Source organism: Anarrhichthys ocellatus, unplaced genomic scaffold (assembly GCF_004355925.1).
Source record: "Anarrhichthys ocellatus isolate YVR2014 unplaced genomic scaffold, GSC_Weel_1.0 scaffold11, whole genome shotgun sequence".
NCBI classification, from domain to species: Eukaryota; Metazoa; Chordata; class Actinopteri; order Perciformes; family Anarhichadidae; genus Anarrhichthys; species Anarrhichthys ocellatus.
In genome coordinates this window covers 5,298,734-5,320,759 of record NW_022280041.1, presented here as the reverse complement: position 1 = coordinate 5,320,759, position 22,026 = coordinate 5,298,734, and the positions used below count along the sequence as shown (strand labels likewise).

The 22,026-nt window shown below is 43.5% G+C and overlaps 3 protein-coding genes across 3 annotated transcripts; 2 read left to right on the top strand and 1 right to left on the bottom strand.

Moving 5' to 3' along the window:
* The first annotated feature begins 374 nt into the window (after positions 1-374).
* On the top strand, positions 375-8,083 carry acadvl (acyl-CoA dehydrogenase very long chain). The gene is made up of 21 exons (XM_031851295.1): positions 375-483; positions 708-787; positions 890-959; positions 2,161-2,232; positions 2,532-2,604; positions 2,697-2,761; positions 2,873-3,007; positions 3,109-3,253; positions 3,524-3,653; positions 3,806-3,931; positions 4,027-4,225; positions 4,671-4,775; positions 4,965-5,051; positions 5,317-5,379; positions 6,084-6,185; positions 6,459-6,556; positions 7,067-7,139; positions 7,267-7,339; positions 7,510-7,582; positions 7,737-7,812; positions 7,922-8,083. Exons 2-21 carry the CDS (start codon positions 714-716, stop codon positions 8,057-8,059), a joined length of 1,977 nt encoding a protein of 658 aa, XP_031707155.1. The 5' UTR covers positions 375-483; positions 708-713; the 3' UTR covers positions 8,060-8,083.
* Positions 8,084-8,866: 783 nt separating this feature from the next.
* Positions 8,867-13,077, bottom strand: LOC116385644 (odorant receptor 131-2). The gene is made up of 2 exons (XM_031851296.1): positions 11,987-13,077; positions 8,867-10,856 (listed from the first exon to the last, which is right to left on the bottom strand). Exons 1-2 carry the CDS (start codon positions 12,925-12,927, stop codon positions 10,754-10,756), a joined length of 1,044 nt encoding a protein of 347 aa, XP_031707156.1. The 5' UTR covers positions 12,928-13,077; the 3' UTR covers positions 8,867-10,753.
* A 1,834-nt stretch (positions 13,078-14,911) lies between these two features.
* Positions 14,912-19,698, top strand: ponzr1 (plac8 onzin related protein 1). Its single transcript, XM_031851081.1, has 4 exons — positions 14,912-15,098; positions 16,847-16,963; positions 17,269-17,414; positions 19,211-19,698. Exons 2-4 carry the CDS (start codon positions 16,849-16,851, stop codon positions 19,346-19,348), a joined length of 399 nt encoding a protein of 132 aa, XP_031706941.1. The 5' UTR covers positions 14,912-15,098; positions 16,847-16,848; the 3' UTR covers positions 19,349-19,698.
* Positions 19,699-22,026: the final 2,328 nt, after the last annotated feature.

Below are 22,026 nucleotides of genomic sequence, written 5' to 3'. Positions count from 1 at the left end.
GTGTCAGACGAGTAGACACGGTGCACATACTTTATGCTGATCTTAATTTTTTTATTTTTTTTTTTAAGCAGAATATTGTTTCAATTTTTATGATTCATAAGGCTGCAGTTACGTCTTAAGTTCTATAAACTTTTCCTGACTTCTAAAGATAAGTGCTGCTGACAGGTTATTGTATCAATGACTGACTGACCTTGTTACTTATTTTAACTGAATATACTGTTTTATTACATTATTCTGAGTGAGTCTGTAATGTTAATGTTTGAGTTTTCTCTGTCGCACCCGTTTCACAAACACTGAAAAAGGTCACGCAAACACACTTTTTCTATGCATGCAAACTGATTACGTAAACAGACGTTATGTATCATAAAACGACATATCCCAGGAAGCACCGCGGCTAGACAAGTTCCGGCGAGACGTGATACATTGGGTCATTTGGAGGAACAGTCAGTTACTGGACGGACTTATCTACACCAACGTTTATCGGTGTGTAATATCGATTTTATTTTGTGGAAAGAATACAATCATTTTATGTTTTTTAATGCTTTTAGTCAAAACTGGACAAGTTGCATATCAAACCAACGTCGTGACGTAACGGCTAGCTTAGCGTCGCTCTCACTTGTTTCTGTCTACGTTTGCTAATCTGTTTGTTCATTTGAACTTTGTTAACTTTGTGAAATTGTTAATTTTTGTTGTGTGTTAAACAAAAGAACACTATGCTGCTTCGTAAAGTGAGCCGGTCCTCCGCGCTGTGCGGCTCCATTCTCAGGATTCCTCCCGTGCTGTCTGGGTACGTAAAGCTAACGTTCTGAAGCCATTATTGAACATGTCTCTGGACGAAAGATTGCAAGTTAAATCCACTTATCCTTTATTTGTTTTGTTTGTTCTTCAGAGGTCAGCGACATGCCGGGGCCGTCATTGCGGTACAAAACAACCGTCTCTACGCGAGCCAGGCTGCGGAGGTTCGGAAACACTACAGGGACACATATAGGCCTAACATTATAAAACATATTCATACCCACTATTTGTCAGATGTGTGTTTTACATGCTGTGTGTTTTACGATGTATTCGAGTGTGTGTATTGTCCTTGTTGTGGATGGCTGACATAACGTCGGCATTCCCCCCCCCCCCCTCCTGCTGGAAGTGGGGGAAAGTTCACTGGTCGCGTGACTCGTAAAGGTGACACCGTGGATGTGGGTGACTCTCTGCTGTCCAGACAGGGTTCAGACCATGTTTACTGCTGCATACCCACAGTGGGCAAATATGTCACAAAATGCTCTTCTTACTTTGTGTAGCAGTTGAAGATTCTCCCTGTTTGATCTTCAGGAGTTACATTTACATTTTAAATATCCGTATAACTGGTAGAATAGATATCCGCACACTTAAAATCTATGCAGAGAACATCTCAAAACAAGAATTGACCAAGAATAGAACAAAGGGGCTATGAAGGAGTATCAGGGAGGGGCTGTCACAAACCATAGCTCCCAAATTCTACATTAAATAACTTGGATTAATAATCCTCATTGAGGCCCATCAGTTGACTTGTATCTAAAGTGTCTATCCAAAACGTCCGTATAACCAAACTCCTATATAACATAACTCATATTTTTGTTTACTATTTCCGTTAACCATTATAAATAATGCTTTTTATCAGCTTATCAGCTGGGTCATGACTCCTGGTCGACATGGTATGTATGAGCCAAAATAGAATTCAGTTGTTCAGTCAACTGACAGCCGACTTGGAAAAAGTTATTTTAAATGAGAACAAGTATATCACAAATTCAGAAACAAATGCGTCTCGTTCAAAAACTCAATGACGTACAACTGCCATTGTTTTCCATTTGAAAGACTAAATGCAGAGTACAGCTGCTGCTCGGGGACTAAGCTGTCTGGTGGCGTCCTTGGGATCGCCTCTCACCCACTTAGTGCTTGAGATCAGCTGGCTGGAAATGGAGAGAAAAAATAACTTTAATTCATGTTTTCTTTGTCTCATAACACTGGATTCTAATCGCTGAATGTATTAACAAAGCTTAACGGCACACTGCCTTACAATCGCATCTTTGTTGTTGTCCCAGCCATGTTGTCATGCAGGTACAGTGAACGATTCCTCACCTTTATTACTTTTTTACTGAATTGATGAACTGTTTTGCTCTCTCTCTTCAGGCGGTGCTGGAGAAGGAGGCAGCAGTCGGCAGTGAGACTGCCACTAAAGTGAAAAATACGACGGTTGCTGCTGTACGTTAATTCTCAGTTACTATTATTATAGAATTGTTTTATTCGTGATAGTGTTATTGTTTTTAAACAAAAAACCTGATTAGCCAGGGTTGGTTCACATCAACTTGTGAATACGTCTTAAGAATTAAAGGTACCCTGTGTAGTTTTTTGACCTCTTGTAGCACTATGAAGTATGTTCTTTAGGAATTGCACCTTGTTTAGGTTTAACGCACACAGTCATGGATGTCTCAACACATCCAAAGTGTCAAAATAAATTACCAAAATGTTTATTTCAGTAATAATGACGTAACTTTCCGCAGGAATCCAAATCATACGCTGTCAACATTTTCAAGGGGCAGATTGCGACTGCCCAGGTGTTCCCCTACCCCTCAGGTACATTTGAGGAGGTTATGTTCACATCTTTTTGAAACGATGTCAGCGTTTCATTAAAATGAAGTACAATAAGTTTTGTGTGTCTGTCGCAGTCATGAATGAAGAGCAGGAGCAGTTTCTCCGAGAGCTCGTGGGGCCCGTCAACAAATTCTTTCTGGTAATTTCAAATAATGTCGTTGGATGAATTTGAAACTTTTTCACGACTTCTTTTACATAAACCTTTTCTGCTCGGCCCATCACCCTGTGTGTTTCTGCTTCCTGTGAGCAGGAGGTGAACGACGCTGCCAAGAACGATGCCCTGGAGAAGGTGGAAGATCAGACCATGGAGGGCCTGAAGGAGATGGGGGCCTTCGGCCTGCAGGTGCCGGCCGACCTGGGCGGCCTCGGCCTCTCCAACACACAGGTGCGTCTGCTTGACTACGTTAATGGTTGTTTCACGATATTATTGTGTCGAGCTAAACAGGCAAGTGCAGTGCGCCTAACGCGATGAACTCGATGTTGCAGTACGCCCGGCTGGTTGAGATCGTCGGCACCTATGACCTCGGCGTCGGCATCACTCTGGGCGCCCACCAGTCCATCGGCTTCAAGGGAATTCTGCTCTTTGGGAATCCAGCCCAGAAGGAGAAGTACCTGCCGAAGCTCGCCACGGGTACGCCACTCGTTACATTCTCCTTCTGTATTTTTCATTACAAACACCATGAAAAGACCAAAACCATGTACGACTACATTGGATTTCAAAACACAGCCACACCAGGAGGCGTAGTGCACACACTCCTGCATCTTTTGGTCCATACTCGCGTATTAGATTGAGAAGGAACATATTCTGATGAAGAATGTAGAGCTGATTTATCATTTCCGTGTGTGTGTGTGTGTGTGTGTGTGTGTGTGTGTGTGTGTGTGTGTGTGTGGGGACCTCCAGGTGAGACTATAGCGGCCTTCTGCCTCACCGAACCAGCCAGCGGCTCCGACGCCGCCTCCATCAAGACCACAGCTGTCCAGTCCCCCTGCGGGCAGTACTTCACTCTCAGTGGGAGCAAGATCTGGATCAGGTGAGGACACGGCGTACATGATCACAGTTCTTTTCACCACATGGGGGCGACGTTGTACAAGTAACTCAACAGGATGGCTCAAAGTTGATTGTGTCTTTCCCAAATCTGATGCGCCCCCCCCCCCCCCCTTTTTTTTTTTTTCTTCTTGTCAGCAATGGAGGTCTGGCTGAGATCTTCACCGTGTTCGCCAAGACGCCCATGAAGGATCCCAAGACCGGGGAGATGAAGGACAAGATCTCTGCCTTCGTGGTGGAGAGGAGCTTTGGAGGAGTGACTAGGTGAGCACATCTTTTCTTTAGATTGTTTGTTCATCACTGGATTCATGTCACTTTTTGGGCTCATGATGTGTATATATATATATTCTTTATCACAGTGGCCCTCCAGAGAAGAAAATGGGCATCAAGGCGTCCAACACAGCCGAGGTCTACTTTGATAATGTCCGCGTGCCAGCCGACTGCCTGCTGGGCGAGTTGGGCGAGGGCTTCAAGGTGGCCATGAACATCCTGAATAACGGGCGCTTCGGCATGGCGGCCGCCCTCTCCGGCACCATGAAGGGAGTCATCAACCAAGCTGTGAGTGAAGGCAGACGGCAAGAGCCCTCTCTTTCGATAGTGCGCTTACTTTGTTGTGGTTTTCTGTAGGAAATTTCCCTTCTATTAGTTCAGCGCGGCCTGTTTCTGCTGAGCAATTTCCTGCTGAGGTTAAAGGCGCTGAAGATTCAAAACGTGCTCTGGTCACGTCTGTTGTTTAGAGAAATGAAATATGTGTGTTTGCGTGCACGTGCAACATGCGGGCATAAAGGTCACACCTCGTCACTTGTTCACACATAACTTTCTCTTCACTTGTTCATTGTCAGACCTTGTGGCGTTGTCTTTTGCAAACCAGAGGAACTGTGTGGTCACGCTGAGCAACAGCCTCGGTGCCGCCAGTTAGGGTTAGCTCCGCTACAAGATTGCTCGCCAACCTTCCTCTTTGCGATGTATTAAAGGCGTGTCGCCATTGTCCTCTCTCCATCAGGTGGATCACGCAGCCAACAGAACCCAGTTTGGGAGCAAGATCCACAACTATGGAGTCATCCAGGAGAAGATGGCTCGCATGACCATGCTGCAGTACGTCACTGAGGTCGGTCGAGTGGGATCAACATTTATCACAGCAACATCAAGTGGTGTTTCCTGTTTTTACAAACGCCAACGTGAATACGAAAGATGTTTTAAGCACAAATTCTCCACAAATTAAACCACTTTGGCACCATCGTGTATTGGTGCTGAACAAGTTCATGCTTGACGTCCTACTTCCGTGTCTTCTTTGCAGTCGATGGCCTACATGATCAGCGGCAACATGGACAGCGGAGCCAAGGAGTTCCAGATAGAAGCGGCCATCAGCAAGATCTTTGCCTCTGTAAGATTTCATTGGTGGAACATGAACACCGGAGGGGCTCATAGTTCCTATAATTGAGTATTTGCATACTTTTGCGTCTACTTTTCATTTATTGTAACTGTTAACTTCGTACACTCGTCAGTGCTCTGGGGGAACACAGCACCTCTTTTTAAAAATACTTCTGACGTTCCTCTTTCTGTGAGTGGTAGAAGGAGGAATTGGTTGTGTCTGTGCTTGTTTCCTGATTTAAGAAGATCTGCGGTTGTGTTTGTTTTACTCGTTGCAGGAGGCAGCGTGGAGCGTGACTGACGAGTGCGTTCAGGTCATGGGTGGCATGGGTTACATGAAGGTGAGTGCTCGGTCCACGTCCTGTTTCATTCAAACGCCACAGAGAAGCTGCACGGGACAAATACCGTTGCATGTGTGGTTGCTGCATGCGTTGGCTCACGCTCTGAAAACACAGACACAGTTTTTGGTTTCCTCAGGTAAAAAAACAACCAAGAAGTTAAGAATCTCAAAAAGTCCTCCAGCGTCGACTAAAGATTTCAACAGAATTAGAACATTTCAAGCTTCCGAATTACACTTGTATGTACAGATGTTTCAGTGAATTTCTCCCCTTTTTTCTTTTTTTAAATAATAGTTTTATTGTAAAACACGAAGATACATTTCAACAACGGAACAGGACGCTATAATTCCCCCCTCTTCCTTTTTAAATACAGGAAGAGGGGAACATTCAGCACCAGTCTCTGCTCAGTTCTGCTCACACTGCACATTTTGACGATTCCATTTCTGCTCCTCTGTACTAAATACATCGCCTGCATCCTTAACATGTGAGCAGTGACTTGCACATGCCCAGTTCAAAACACAGAGATGAATATACTGTAGATGGTCTCTGTTCCTGTTTGTTGTTTTTGCTACCTAATTTTAACTTGTGAGAGAAGCTGACAGCAAACTGTCATCTCTACGCGAGTTATGATAAATAACAGCTTATGCCTCATGTTGGTTGCTGAATATGCAAATATCATCATCATCTTTGTGAATCCGTCTCCTCAGGACGCTGGAGTGGAGAGAGTGATGAGGGATCTGAGAATCTTCCGGATCTTCGAGGGAACCAACGACATCCTGAGGCTCTTCGTGGCGCTCAACGGCTTCCAGGTGAAATCAAACGTCTTTGTCGTTTCTTTCTCAGACTTTGTGATCCGACGATGTCTTTGTGGGGGAAAGCACAGAGGTTCTGTAGAGAGGAAGTGATTTCTGCCTGCTTCTGGTCGTGGAGTCTTGTGGGTTTACCAACCGGTGATCATGAAGCAACTTCCTTTTACTTACCAAGGATCTGTGTTTTTGAATCCCTTTTAAGCTGATTTAAGAAAAAAGGTTTTCGGGCACTTTAAGCAATAGACACTGATGAATCACGTCTGTCCCCTCCAGAACGCTGGCAACCAGTTGAAGAGCTTACAGAAGGCCCTGAAGAACCCCATCAGCAACGCCGGGTTGCTCGCTGGGGAACTCACCAAGAGAGCCAAAAGGTTTGGTCTCACTCTCACTTCTCACTCTGTCTCCTCCGGTCAGGGACGACATGAAGTGTTAAAGCGCCTCAGCGGTGGGAGATGGGGACTTCTCCTGCGATGCACAATACATGATGCAATTTATTGATTCGAGTCTGCCTTCAAGGACCTGTGAAGTGAAGTGAAATTTGGATTCCTTGCGTTAGGGCGTTACTACACACACACACTATAATAAAATATTACATATGACAGAATTCTAACAGTGATGTGGGTGGATTTTACCACATGGTGCTTCTAGTTTGAAGAGGGAACAGATCTAATGTAAGTGTGACACGCTGTCCACAGGACGTATTTAAGCCTCATTTTCAGGCTGAACAGATGTTCAGTTTTAAACAGTGTGTTTGCACAATGCCCAGGTGTTGTTGTGGTAGGAGAAGCTGTGCTGTTTATTCTGGCTTCATAATAACTCCAATGTTGTGACATTCTTATACTTGTATGTAGAACACGGTCTTCTTCTTCTGTTGTTTGTAGAAAGGCCGGTCTGAGCACAGGTCTGACGCTGCAGGGAACCGTACATCCTGAGCTGGCCCACAGCGGAGAACTGGTGCGTTAAACTTGTCTTGTGTGCGATATCATTTCTATTGTAAGAATTATGATTTGCTCATGATATGACGGGGGGGACTTTTCTGCTTTGTTGCCTTTTTGATTCTTGATTTACGTTTTATTTCTAGACCACTAAGGCCATCGAACAGTTTGGAGCGATCACCGAGGAGCTGCTGATCAAACACGGAAAGAAGATCATTGGTGAGTGTGTGTGCGTGTGTGTGAAGGTGAGAGGAAACCCTGTGGGTGTTCAGTAGAAAGAAGAAGAAAAAATCCCCAACTGGTGCAGGTTTGGCGTCATTTCAGACGTTGGGAATGCTTCTCCTCGAAACAAACCATCTCGATCTCTAACTCGACTCGTTCTGTTGCAGATGAACAATTTGTCCTGAGCAGAGTGGCGGACTGTGCCATCGACCTGTACGCCATGGTGGTGGTCCTGTCCAGGTATGCAAACATTAAAACGAGAGAATAATTAGCAAACTCTGTCTCCGACTTTCTCTGTCCCAGTTTCACTCTCTCGTGTTACACTCCCACTCAGCTTCTCTGTGGTCTAAACTAACATTTCTTTTGTGTGTTTTTATTTCCCTCTCTCTTGCAGAGCTTCACGCTCTCTGAGTCAGGGCAGTGCCTCAGCTCAGCATGAGAAGATGCTGTGTGAGACCTGGTGTGTGGAGGTAAGATCCTACAGTCAACGCCAGAGACACTGACAGAAATGTCTAATATGAGGAGGCTGTACCTTTTTTATCTAGTAACTCTAAAACAACTTTATTTACCGCTCCTCAGGCCCACGAGAGGATCATGAGTAACATCAAGAGCCTGAGCTCCGGTGAGTCCAGACATCTCTTCAGGAACCTGAGGGCCATCTCTGCTGCCGTGGTGGAGAACGGGGGAGTGGTGGCTCCTCACCCTCTGGGCTTCTAAACCCCCCCCCCCCCCCCCCCCCCCCCCCCCGTACGCTTCTGTTTGCTTCTTCGTCGCTCTTCTGTATCTCTAGCCATGTTCAGGCTCCTGTAGGCCAAGTTCTCTTTAAGACGTTATCGCCTTAACCGCTCCATCACACACCGGCGTCCTCGTATCTCGATTGTCATCAAATTGAGGCGTCTTTGTGAACTGGTTTTTCTGTCACTTATTTATTTAATGCCGACTCGAGACTTCCAGAGTTTGGGCTGAAATTTTGAATCTATATGAAATAAGAATGATTCAATATGACAGAAAAAGCTGTATTTTCACAAATGACCACGTTGTATCTAGAACAGCTGGTGATTGAATGTATCCTGTGTGTGTGTGTGTGTGTGTGTGTGTGTGTGTGTGTGTGTGTGTGTGCGTGCGTGCGTGTGTGCATGGAGCTTTTAAACACAGCATCTACTTTGTGTCTCAGCCTTCATGACTGTATCTGATCTCATTTAACCCGTTATGTTATTTTTGTCTGTTCGTGGGAAAATAAATGCAGCTTTGAGATAAAGAGGTCAGTCAACAGAGGAACTCATCTGTTTTTAGCTTTTTTCATTGATGCACACCAGTATCTCAAATGACAATTTGACTTCTACACGTGCCTGAATTGTGTTCACATGTATATATAATAGTGTGTTTTTTTTATGTACTTTCTGCATGTGAATTTATCTCACTCAGTGCTCATCACAGAAACGTTCAGAAGCAAAAACCTTTCGCCTTAGAAACCGGTCTGCAGATGCTCTTCCTGTTTGTGACTTAAGTTAATAATCGGGCATCATTAACTGTAATTATAAGATATTAACTGTTAGTCTACATACCTGGTACTTTAAAGAAGTCATTTCTTGTTTTAATCTGCTGTCAAAGCCACCATAAAACTTGAACTAGATCTGCACATTCTTTCCTTTTTGTAACTCGTACAGTGACAAACTGCTGCTTTTAAGTTGGTTACGTGCTTGAATAACCGATGTGATCAAATGCCTCTTGTGTTATCCGATAGTGACTCGACTGTTTGGAGTCATTGTTTGTGCAGATCTACTTTGAGCTTTTTGGTTCTACCTGTTGGGACTAATAAATAAAGTATCTATTCATCTGTCTGTGTCCCTGTCTCTTGAATATAGTTTCAAAACAACTCTTGTCTCTGTAAAGTCCAGATTCTTAAATATTTATTTCTAGTGTCTCCTTGTTCAAGCTTTTGTAACTTGTAAAAACATTAATGAAACTCGGCAAAAAATAGATAACGAAAACCCCCGTTTGATGCATTTCTACTCACCTTCCCACAAAACTGACTTCCTGTTTCTGTTCTAAGCACAACAACTTGCAACATAGCTTTCAGTTCTCTCTTCCAGGGTATTAACACTTAACTGCATTTGAACTAACAGGAACCTCCATCCTGCTCACATGTATGCACTTTGACTTAAGTGTTGCTGCTGGGTGCGAGACTGAGATATGGTGAGGGCGGTGCTGGCTCCTCACAGGCGCTGCGGTTCAAGCTTTGAGAATTTCCCCAGAATGTGTTTCGCCATCTGACTAAAACCAAACTGACGAGCTCAGCAGCAACTGTTCAACAACGCACTTCAATCCACTACATTTAAAACCGACACTGATTGGACAAACACAAAAAAAGATGGCAACTTTTCCCTTTCAGCTTAGTTTGGTTTTGATCAAATACATACCAGAGCCGGACCATGATATTGATGTTCATATTTGTCATTTATTATTTAGAGCAGCTGATGTATCAGGTGGAGAGAAATGTGTCATTTGTTTACCTCTGAAAATATTGAATTACCACCAAATTTTCCTCACTATTTTGTTTATTACTTAATCACATGAATGTTAAAATGTGAAAAAATGCCTTTAATGTTAAATAAATGTTTTTCTTTGTGTTGAAATGAACTAACTAGATGACTGCTGTGCGTTCATGTGCCCAGAACGTCATCGTCCGTGAGATAGATCCATTTTTTTTGGGTATCAATCATCTTGATTTTGCTCTTATTGATACTCGAAACCAACAACGTTGTTGTCCATCCGTCCCCATAAAGATCTTAGAGAGTGCCGTCGATCTTCTCATGTAATTCTCAGCAAATTAGAGAAAGCGAAGCACGTGTGTCCTCCCCTCTCTGGGTTTTAAGGGTGCTGCTGGAAATATTCAAGTGGCCATTATTAACTCAAGGTTAAGAACACGTGGAAACATTTCCCCAGACAATATGTTGAAGTGTATCCTCTATCCCGGTGGAGGGCCGTTCGTGGCCTTGAGGTCAGAGACCCGAGGACCTGATGCTTAAATCCGTGGACCAGCCAGGAAAATGTACCAGAAGAACACTACCCACTTCTTGTGAAGCCCATGCTGACTTCTGCTGTTGGCCACCGACACACTGATTTTCCACTCCGATGTGAATCAGCATGAGTGCTCCACTGATAAAAGGTCACAAATAGAGCAACGTGCTGATGTCTTGTGATGGTGTGACAATGATGCAAGATCAGATCTTAGCCTCCTCTGGTGCGGAAGAAACCTTATACAGGATTATCGTGTCCAAGGCGGTTCCTTTAGTTCCTTTCCGGTCCGAGCTGAGCCACTTATCCAAATGTTCCTGATGTGGTGGTCAGGATCCTGGAACTACTTTTTTCCCCATCAAGCAAAGTCAGTATCCTTGACATGCGTCTCAGTCATGTGAGGAACTCCTGACCCGACATTGGCCTCGTTTTCTCCTCCTCTGGGACTTGTGAGACCTGTAGGGAGATGATCGTCTGTGCTGTCAGTGTTCGCTCCCTGAGGGGAAAAAAGAGAGTAAAAAAAAGTATCTGAATTAGCCCTATAATGAGCTCATGTGCTCCCTTTCTGTGGTGTTGTTGGGAAATGTACAACACTTACAAGGGAAATATTTTTACTATGAAATCATCCTCGTATCATGCAAGAAATGCCCAATTTAATTTGTCATAGTAGCAGTAGTCATAGTGATATTGAACCATATACAAATCACTTACTTTCACAACTTTCTTTCAATCAAGTGACCTTATCTTGTCATTAATCACCTTCTTCAAAGAGATTTTACTTATTTTTTTGCTGTTGAATTCACACTTTCTTTAGCTTCTGGACTTGGATTTGACAATGCATTTGAATGTTTAGTGTTGACAAGTGTTTTAGTTAAGATAAACAATGATAGGCTTACAGCAGAGACAAATCACACCTCTAAAGCAGTAGATATTTTAGGAGATAACCTGTGTGTATTTACTTTGTTTGGTAACACTCTTACGTCTATTAAATATGAGACTACAGTTACAGGTGCCCCTGAGCATATTTGCCCAAAAACTGTCTATAAATGACTGTGTGTGTTCTGGATAACCGACATTCAGGTCAAACATTCAAATTGAATAAAGTGGGCACAAGAGGAGAGTGATACATCGCTCTGAAAGCTTCACCCCTGCTATCATTTATTTGTTTGTGGGTTATTGCTTATTGTGCATGAGCAGAAAAAAACCTATTCGTTTTGGAATTTAGGTATTTCCCCTATACTGTGTTCAATCATTTCATATCACTTCATGTGACAGTTTTAACTTCAGGAGTGGAAATTTAAGTGAATAGATTTTTTTCTTCCACTGGTATGTTTTCCCCTATATGCAAACTTCCCCATGAATCTGTAAAGGAGCACGTGCTCAGACATTCATCCCACTTTGATACCATTTTCTGACACGTTGTTATTAATGGTTAATAAATAATTAACTGGTGTTTTATTCATCATTGTAAAACAGAATGCTCAATTGATATATTAGTGACTCACCAGCAAGTGCGGTTTTACACAGCCTGGCAACCCAAAAGTTGTTCCCATTAAACGGTGCCAAAGGAGAAAATGGTACCCTGGTTTTAAGTAAAGGCTCATTCGAATGGAGGCTGGGACGTACCGTGTTATGTGTTGGGTGTGTGGCCAACTGGCGCGCACAGTCCAGCCGAGGAAACTCTTCAAGTATCGGGAACAGCAGGGGAACCTGTGACTCAACTGCTCCAGAAGTTCCTCTTTACGCAAACCGTAAACAACCGGCGCAACGCACTGCGCAAAGCTGAAGAAAGCAAAGATAACCACGGCCGACAGCTCTTTGGTCTCCGGCTGGATGAGCCTCCGGTTGATCAACACCGTCAGCACGGAGTTCACAAAGTTGGGGAGGATGTAAACCGCCAGCTGGCTCCCGTGCAGCGCGATCGTCCTGCACCCGGCCCGGTTGCGCCGGTTCACCACCCCCAACCGCCGCCCCTCCACCAGTATCCGCACGTAGCTGTACATGATGAGCAGCGTGCACAAACCTATGAACAGCACCTTCTGCAGCCATCCTTTCCTCAGCTGATCCCGGCCGCACGCCCCGTTATAAGCCCGGGAGTCCGGCTGCAGGAGCAGACTGAGGGGGATCACCAAAGCCACGAGCCAGGTGAGCGCGCCCAGCAGCCAGGGCCAGCGGCCCGAGGCGCAGGCGGAGGTGTAGCGCATCGGGTGGCACACCGCGCAGTAGCGGTCCAAAGCCATCGCCGTGAGCGTCAGCAGGATGTTGGAGGCGCTGCTGATCAAAACGGTGATCATGGCGAGGCACGCGGAGCGGACCGGCCGCGCCTCCAGGTGGATCTGGTAGTAGAAGACGCTGCTCATCCCCAGGTGAACCAGGGCGGACACCAGCAGGTGGAACACCAGCACGAAGCGGGCGTGACTCCGGAGCCGCTTCACGCGCACTATGGTCCAGTTGATGACGAGGTTGAAGAAGAGCAGCACCGAGAAGGACACGGTGGACACGTAAAAGCGCACGCAGGTATAGTCGTCCACCTGTGTTGACCCAGTGGTGTTGTTTGCTGACATCATTCCTCAACTGGGATCGGTTGGATCTATAGGATGCTGATGATGATGATGATGAAGATGATAGTTGCCAGTGGAGTTGATGGGATAAAGAGATTGTCCGCCGCATGATCCTCTCTCAATGCTGTCTCACTGAAGACTGACTCAATAGGATCAACCTCTCTCTCTCGCTCTCTCTCTCTCTGTCTGTCTGTCACTCTCTCTCTCTCTTAATTTGTACCCTTCACTTCACCTTCTACCCACAGAGCAGTGACAGGATAACAGACAGCTGTTATGTGTTGTACTATGCTGCCACCTTCTAGTGTGAGCAGGAACAGCTGGCCAATCAGAGGCCTACTGGGTTGCATTCAGAATTTATTGAGAATCAATAGAACATGCTCAGGTTATATCAAATTGCTATGATTAATTATGGTGTCAGGACTCCTTCTCACAATACGAATTGTAAAGCTGTCACTTGTCCTGCATCAAAGCCGGGCAGTAGAGGGAGACATCAGTGTGTGTGTGCACACCGACACCTTAATCAGGCAGACTAATCAAAACCACCTGTGTGGGATTTTCTTTGGGTGTCCATGGGCCTGTGACAGGAGCCGGGCCCTGGGGCTATCCCTGCCAGACCCCTTTGGACACCTGAGCCTGAACCGGTTTGGTAATGTACCCGTGCCACTGTCAGGCCAAACTATATTTTTCACCTGTCCTGTGTAATAATCTCCGCAGCCTCACAGGGTTGCTAGCATGGCGTGGTGAGTCCTCAGCTTCAGTCCCGTATCAGAATCAGAATCAGCTTTATTGGCCATGTATGCGTGCGCATACATGGAATTTGACTCCGGTTACACATTACTCTCATCGTACATACACACACATGAAATATATACAATAAACAAGAGAAATATAAGAAAAACAATGACATTTAACAGCTATATACAATATAAGTATAAATATATCCCCCCAAAAAAGTGTATATATATATAATACAATAGTGCAAACAGAGGTAGTAGTGCAACATTACCTATTTATTGTTCATGAGAGTGACGGCCAGTGGAAAGAAGCTGTTCCTGTGTCTGGTGGTGTCCTGTAGTTGGTGAGTACTTCCAGGCCTCTCCAAACTGACGAGGGGTCGTTGGCTGAAAACTTGTTCTCCAGCTTTTCAGTGTAGCTCCTCTTTGTTACCTTGATCTCCCTCGTCAATGTGTTTCTGGCCTGGTATACAGGATCCTGTCCCCACTTCTCTAGGCCTCCTCCTTGGCCCGACGAAGCTGCCTGAGTTTTTCAGTAAACCAGGGTTTATTGTTGTTGAATGTGCAGAAGGTTTTTTTCGGCAACACACATGTCCTCACAAAAACTGATGTATGATGTATGGTATGTTTTGGTTTTGTCTCTCTACAATGAATCCACAGACCTGCAGGTGGCATCAACAGGCTGTCCTCACCTGCCCTCAACTTCATATTTGTTTATGTCACTTGTCATTTTATTTAAAAAGGGTACGCAAAAACAAAAAATGGAAATATTATAGCCAGACGAGGGATTTTCAGATGCAGGATGTGTTTCCTCTTGTAATATTAATATGAATATAACACACACATACACACACACACACACCACTGCCTCTGACATATCTTATTCTTTGATCCAGCATGACAGTATTAATCCTGCTCATAGTATAGCAGCCATTCAGGAATAGTAATCCTAAATCCTCCTCTTTGCTATTTCATGCCCATATCATTTTACCCAGGGAGTAGTTTTGTAATAACCTAAATTGCATCTATTAAATTGAATTATCTTTCATCATTTGTAAGCACAGTTAAATCTTATATGTCTCAATCTTGCACTAAATGGGCTTTCTACAGTAGCAATGGCGGTTAAAAACACTTAACTGTGAGTGGTCTGCTTCGTTTTTGTTCCTCATGCAAATTGTTAGTTTGCATCTTCATGCACTTGCATCCGCTCTAACATGTCAGATGCAAACTCCAGCTTGTTGGTTCAACAGAGACTTGTCATCACTCTCTTTTTCTTTCTTTTTTTTTAACCTTGCGCTGTTATTTCCGATTCACGTGTGGGTAGGGTTAGAGGAGGACGGGTTTACCGAGAAACAGAAACTGACTCACACACTTGCACCTCGGTGCTGAATGGACGGAACCTACTCTTGATTCTTTACACAGCTCACGGAAACCAGATAAAAGGTAAGAAAAAGTCTTTTATTTTAGCGTAAATAGAACAAGAATTACTTTTTGACTGATGCTGAGGCTGCAGGGAGCTTATAACAATGTAATATGAGGTGTAATACACTTGCTAGTTGCAGGGACAAAAACCGATAAAGCACTTTTAATTAACGTTAAAAAGATCGAGATGCTTTGAGTTCCTCATACCTCTTGTTCTAGCTCACAGCTTGACCACATTAACCATAACTTTTCATTCCTTAAACAAAAAAAAAAAAGTGTACAATCGCTTTCATTCCTTAAACAAAAAAAAAAAAAGTGTACAATCGCAATTACTATCAGTCGTATTTGAAAAAAAACATTTATATAAAACACAATTTTATTTGACTGCTATATTTGCTACATTGCCGTTTCAGTAGAGCAATGGGTAACTTCACATCATTTCCTGCGTCACACTTTTTAATGATTCACTCTGATTTATTACAACTTCAAGGAATGCAACGGTAAAGCTGGTCAGCTAAGTGGCAAATGAATGTTAGCTTAGCTTGATCCTAATTAATTTAACCAAATATGCATTAACAGTTTTTTTGTAAGGAATTAAAAACTGAGCACGGGTCCATTCGGTTAGGAAAATTGCCAAATAATATGGTAATAACGTCAAAAATGAAAACTTATAATTGACCCTAAATAGTCAGCACATGTCAGCAGCTAGCTTGAATTTCTGAATTTAGCTCCAATGTTAGCTAGCTAGCTTGAATCTTTCTGAAACTGCCCACGATGAATTTGTGATTCATATGTGACGGAATGACAGGAAGAGATACTTCGTGCTCGCTGGAGCTGCTGTTAGGTTTCAGAAAATAAATTATATTCAAAAGTTAGCGTTTGAAGGTTTTATTTGAAACTTGGAAGTGCCAAACCTGATAGAGCTAACATGAGCAAAATATTACGGCTAAGCTAATTAGGTTAATGCTACACAACTGGTTTTTATATAGTTGTGACTGAACTATACATTCAAGTTTACTATAAAGTATTTAAATTGTGCAAACAAAGTATATGCACAAACAGGTGGCCATCTTAACTGCATTGATTGTGTGGTATTAGATATCATTTATATTTGTTGTTGACTTACTGTACGACATTTTAAGGTACAAGGACACCTGAACTACATAATATTCAGAAATAATATTGCTAATGGATAAAGTAACCATACAAGAACGCGTGTCCTGCAAGCTAAATATCCCACAACACCTTGAGGCAGAAATACTGTAAACCACAGGATTCTCACTCAAGGAAGTCAGTAGCGAACACCCACAGAACACAAGAGAGACTGGAAGTTGATTGGATTCAGTCCCAGGCTTTGTACCATTCAACCATTTGTATTCTAATGACTCCGCTCAACCCCTGACCTCAACTACACATTCGTATGTGTTCCATAGTTCCTCCGGCAGCGTCTGCACAAAGGACATCTTGTTCCTTTGTGACACAGCGTTGGGCGACACTGCTGCAGGCTTCTGCGTGAACTTACATGATATGACCATTCATAGCTTTATGAATGTGTGACTGTGAAGATACATTAACTAATTCTAACCCAAAGGAATATGATTGCAAGATTATAAAGACATGGTCATAGGGGTATGAGTGTAGAGGTGCGGTCACCTTTCCCAGCATGCACCTGTCTTAACGAAGCATAAGAATACCAGCGATTCCAGTGTGTACAGACAAGTCCCCTGTGCCCCCTCCCAGTTTCTCCATTTCTGTTTTGTATCCTCCAGACATGGCCGTCGTCCACCAGCAGCCGTCCCACGTGGTGACAATGATGACCACTGCACAACAAAGCCCCGGCTCATGGAGCACTGGCTTGTGCGATTGCTGCAGTGACATGGGCACCTGTAAGTCAGCCCCACAACGATGTTGCTCAGCAATCTTTGCCATTTAGCTCAACAGGATGCGGTCGTCAGCCTGTGGTTTAAATGTTCCATCAAAAACATTAGAGGCAGAGCGGCATCTGTTAGTAAAACAATCTCACCACGAGGTCCATTAGCTGTTCTGGAGCTTTTGATTATTTCACACAATTTTCATCAGACGGTGCAGTGAGTTTTCGTGGAGTGTTAGATGTTCAATATTAGCCACAATATTCAGCACATAAAGTCAGAATTCATATATTGTTTTTCCCTTCTGCTCTTCTGCCCTCAAGTTTGCTGCGGTCTTTGGTGCTTCCCCTGCATGCAGTGTCAGACGGCCAGTAAATTCGGCTGGTGCTGCTGCATGCCACTCCTGGACTCCTGCTGTGTGGTGTCCTGCCTACTCCGCTCCTCCATCAGAGAGCGCCACAACATCCCTGTAAGGCCAGCTTAGGGAGAGGGGGGTTACATTCGGGGAGTGGGTGCACGCTTAAAGTTTCGGCTATGGCTGGAGGAAAAAGGGGCGGGGTTTAGCGAAGGGTCAATTGAACTCTAGCCACCACTGATACCCCTAGATGTGAGTGAGAACATTTAAATAATTTAGGTTTTTGTAATTTTTGCAAAATCTACCGTTGAAGTGAGTGTGAGTTTCGTCTTTCCTCTACAAATCACTCCATGTAGTAATTGATGAGTTTTATTCTCCGTAACATAAAGGTAAAGTGTGGGATCGTTTAATGTCTCGAGTCACAGCGAAACATTGAACTGAAAGTGAGTAAGCTCCTGAGTAGAAACTACCCATGATATCCTGTAAGAAAAGCTGAGGTTGAGGTGGTTACTGTGCAGCTGTCAGATGCCACACTTCTTCAATTTCCTGTCTCTAAACACTAGTCAATGTGCATATTTGCTTACAACCACACAGCAGTTGTTTCCTACCTTTAGGCCCATTGGTGTGATTTTGAACATGCCATTGTAGAGACAGGATTCGAGGGACAATATGGAGGATTTGGTGGCATCTAGATTGCAACCAACTGAATACGCCGCCGTTCATTTCCCCTTTCGAAGACGGCGGTAACGTGAGATGCCTCGTTTAAAACCGGTTTAATGCCGTCCAATCCGTGCAATAATATCACTTCTTCATGAGCGACCGAAGTTAGACCGCGGAGGGCAAAACCGCTGATGCGCGGTGGTGGACTTGGTGAGGAAGACCGGGGTGTGCAGCACTTGGGCTCTTGTCTGTACTTGGACCCAGAGCAGGAGAGCTACTCCGGCTGCTAACTCGCAGGAGAGCGAGTGTTGCCATCTTGACCACATGGGAGTGTTTAAAAAAACGCAGATATTGTTGTCTGCTTTTCAACTGGTTGACGCGACATATTTTCCGACGCGCGCTCTCTGTCCGCTGGTGGGAGTGTGCTCACCTGTGTGTGCGCACGTGTGTGTGTGTGTCTGTGTGTGTGTGTGCATCGGGGCGTAACTCCGCCGTGCGCGATACAGAGGGCAGAGGAGAAGCCTCTGCTCTTTAAGTGGACTTGTGCACTATACAGAATGTGCACAAGAGCCGGGGGTGTGTTAAGGGCATTGCAGTAAGAGCATTCCTCCCTCGGTAAAGCACACAATGAAGTAGTCATGGTTTGATACAAACATCATCAAATATCAATTTACCCTCCAGTTTACAGCCTTGTCCTGTAGTCCTTTGAAATGTCAGCTGATATGAGAGCTTGTTTAGCAACTGATTGTTTGAGATTGCTCAAATTACAGAGCTCATGACACAATACGTTTGACAAGGTTTGACTGAAAGGAATTATTTTAGGAGAAATTATTTATTGTATTTTAGGCAGAAAATGTCCAGAAATTGTGTTTTCATTTTTGGTAGTTTTATAAAAATGTGTAAAAAGCAAATTTCGAGTAATTTCGGTCAAAAGCGAGACAATGTTGTAGTTCACTCTGCACAGCTCTTCAACCTCAAGACCAGAGTGAAGCTAAAAGGAGAATAATGTGTCTTCATATCTGTCTGCTGGAACAATTTGTTTCCACCAACTCCAGTGGTAGAAAATATGAATTAATACTACTCAACTCAGCTGCAGCCACTCAGCTGCAGCCAGGCTCATTTAGTCTCAGAAAATAGATGCAATATTATCAGTGTGCTTTTTAAATTCTTTGTAAATAAGTAACATTTCACCAACATTTGGATTTACCCCCTCTCCCCCCCCCCCTTCTCTCTCTCCCCCCCTCTCTCAGGGCTCATGCTGTGAAGACTGCTGTAAGTTGTACTGGTGCTACCCGTGTGTGTGGTGCCAGATGAACCGTGAGCTGAAGATCAGAGGCCACCAGGGGGCTCACACCTCAGTGGTCACCACACAAGTTATCAGTGGATAGGACACGCCCGTTGAGGCCAGAAGACATGTTTGCCTTGTAGCCTACTAGTTAGTATTCTTAATGTTCTTATGCCTCCACAAAGCTGTATATTTAAGCACAGCAGCATCATATGTACACCAACAGTTAGCAGTTAGCGCTGAGCATCATAACCACATGTTTTATAATAATGATGTGCCATTTGTAATAGATTGTTTTTGGAGACTTAACATCTCTGTTCAAAGCCTGAGATTCACTGTGAAGCTTTGAGTGGAATACTATGTCAACACATCACATGTTTCATACTGAATGATAGCTCAGGTTCTTGTCTGACCTTTGAGACCCGTTGGCCAATAAAACAATATCTGTTTCAGTTAACAAGCTCCATCTTGCATAACTTCAACATAATCACATTGTTCTGTCAACCAGCTGAAACTCTCCAGTTGAGTCTTGATCACAAACGTTTAGCTGTTTCTCTCTTTTCTCACCTTGTGAAAGTTTATAAAGGCGGTTATTGAGCCTCGTGTTGGTTCGACACCTGCTTTAGCACCCAACGACAGATAACGAAGAGACTAACCTACACTACATCACTGCTTTTACTTCTGCAACATGTCTGCACGAAATCATGACTAACAGTTCAGTTGGCACAGCATGTTTGAGATTGAAACTAATAGATGGGTTGCTATGAAATTTCCACCCACTGATTTATGTTCATGGGATCGTCCCTGATTTAGTTTGTATGTTTGAAGCACTAAGCAAACACAAATGTGTGACATCAATTAGGTTGAATAGTAAGAGGCTGACTCAGCGCTTTGATATGCGAGTTTTGATGATAGGTCATATTTCAAAGGGTAGCGTGCAACAAAGAGAAATGACAAAGAGGAACCCAAGTTTAAACTAACAAATAGGGATGTTGTAGATGAATAGGAGTTTCTCAGATAGTAACCATGTTCCCCAATATCACCAACCGTTGTATTCAGATTCATCAATCTCAAAATTAAAGAAGTTTATTTTTGTAAAGTAATACATCAAACAAAAAGTTTGTTGTAAAATCAAAACCAAGTCCATACCATTAGCTCTTTAGCTTAGTTCCTCGGTTGTATATTATCATTAAAGTTGCTAAATATGAAATTCAATGTATTTTGTATCGCCCAAAATCACAAATTTGCCTCAGAGGGCTTTACAATCTGTACACATACGACATCCTCTACATCGGTACAGGAAAAACTCCCCCAAAAGCCCTTTAAGGGGGAGAAAAAGAGGAAGAAACCTTAAGGAGAGCGACAGAGGAGGGATCCTCTCCCAGGAAGGACAGGAGTGAAACTCAGATCATTAACGAGGCAGAAACTATTTGCATTTGCAAATCTGGACACGCGGACAATACAGCTCAACGTGTGCAATGCAATTATTCCCTTTGTATGCTGCGGCCGAAGTTCAATAGTCTTCAGTCTGTGTGCATTTCCTACTGATTTATGACTATTTTTACATTCCGTTTGTAATGGATTTGTTGCACCGAAATTTAGTTCACACATTGATTGTTTGTGACGTTTATTTTATATTCATCCCTGATATAGTTTCCCCGTTTGAAACACTAAGGAGTTGCAGCTGTGACTGAGGGGAGGAAATGAGGGGAAAGAGGAACATTCTTCCTTCTCTCTGTGGACTCTCCCACTCGAAGGGGAGTCGAGTCTGTCTTGGGTCAACTATGTCATCAACAGGACTAAAAACTCTTCCTGCTAACGCCTTTCCTGTTGCCTGTTCATCTCAGATTCATGTAATCCTGGTCCAAGACGTCTGTCGGATTCTTCTCTAAAAATAGAAACAGGTTAGGATTCTGTTAAAATAACCCAGTCATCAAAAATCTGTTTGGTTTCATGAACCTAAAAAAGAGATTCCTCTTAGATATTCTGCTTTGGCATAAATGACAAAATAAATCCCAAATCCCTTAAGACACAGAAAGGAAACATAAAGGCAAAAGTTAGTTTTTAATTGAATTAGATTCACATACACAACTTAACTTAACTCCATAAGGTGGACACACACCACACTCCTAATGATCGCTAATGTTGCTCCATAACTCCTGGATGTGAATAAGGAAGACTATTTGCCACCAGCACATCTTTAAAAGGTTTGTTTCTACTGCCCCCAAGTGGCTAAAATAAATCATTGAAGGTTTATAGCACCATCCATCATCCATGTAAACTACAGACAAAGCTCTAAACACAAGACTGCAGCTTGTTCACACAAATAAACACCAGACAGAAATAAAATCGAAGTAACCAATGATGCTTTTTCAGTGAACATATTTTGATTTATAATTGATGTAGACACAAAATGCCATCATCATGCAATCATTCATTTGTAACACATCTTCAAAAATGTGAATAGATCTCAACTTTATGTCGTTAAATGTGACGTATTGGTCATCATGGCTAAACAAGATATTTTGCCCTTAAAGAGAGTGTCAGCACATACAGGAGATGTGGCTTCATGACACCACAAACCACAACCAGCAGTGGCACCGTCTAAATGCCCCAACAGGAAACGAATGAGCGCCTCAGGGCTGTGGTGGTGGTACATATGTCACGTCAGTCCAGTGAGAATTCAAAAAAAAAGAGAAAAATGGTGAACTGTGTCGACAACAACTAATTAGGCTAAAACACAAGAATGAAAGGAGCACAAACGAAGCCGTGTTAACATCT

Coding starts and splice junctions, on each gene's coding strand:
- acadvl (XM_031851295.1), top strand. CDS start 714: ATGCTGCTTCGTAAAGTGAGCCGGTCCTCCGCGCTGTGCGGCTCCATT. Junction 2,233..2,531: donor AAAATACGACGGTTGCTGCT/GTACGTTAATTC, acceptor AACTTTCCGCAG/GAATCCAAATCATACGCTGT. Junction 5,380..6,083: donor GTGGCATGGGTTACATGAAG/GTGAGTGCTCGG, acceptor CCGTCTCCTCAG/GACGCTGGAGTGGAGAGAGT.
- LOC116385644 (XM_031851296.1), bottom strand. CDS start 12,927: ATGATGTCAGCAAACAACACCACTGGGTCAACACAGGTGGACGACTAT. Junction 10,857..11,986: donor CACACCCAACACATAACACG/GTACGTCCCAGC, acceptor TTTTCCCCTCAG/GGAGCGAACACTGACAGCAC.
- ponzr1 (XM_031851081.1), top strand. CDS start 16,849: ATGGCCGTCGTCCACCAGCAGCCGTCCCACGTGGTGACAATGATGACC. Junction 16,964..17,268: donor CTGCAGTGACATGGGCACCT/GTAAGTCAGCCC, acceptor TCTGCCCTCAAG/TTTGCTGCGGTCTTTGGTGC. Junction 17,415..19,210: donor GAGAGCGCCACAACATCCCT/GTAAGGCCAGCT, acceptor CCCCTCTCTCAG/GGCTCATGCTGTGAAGACTG.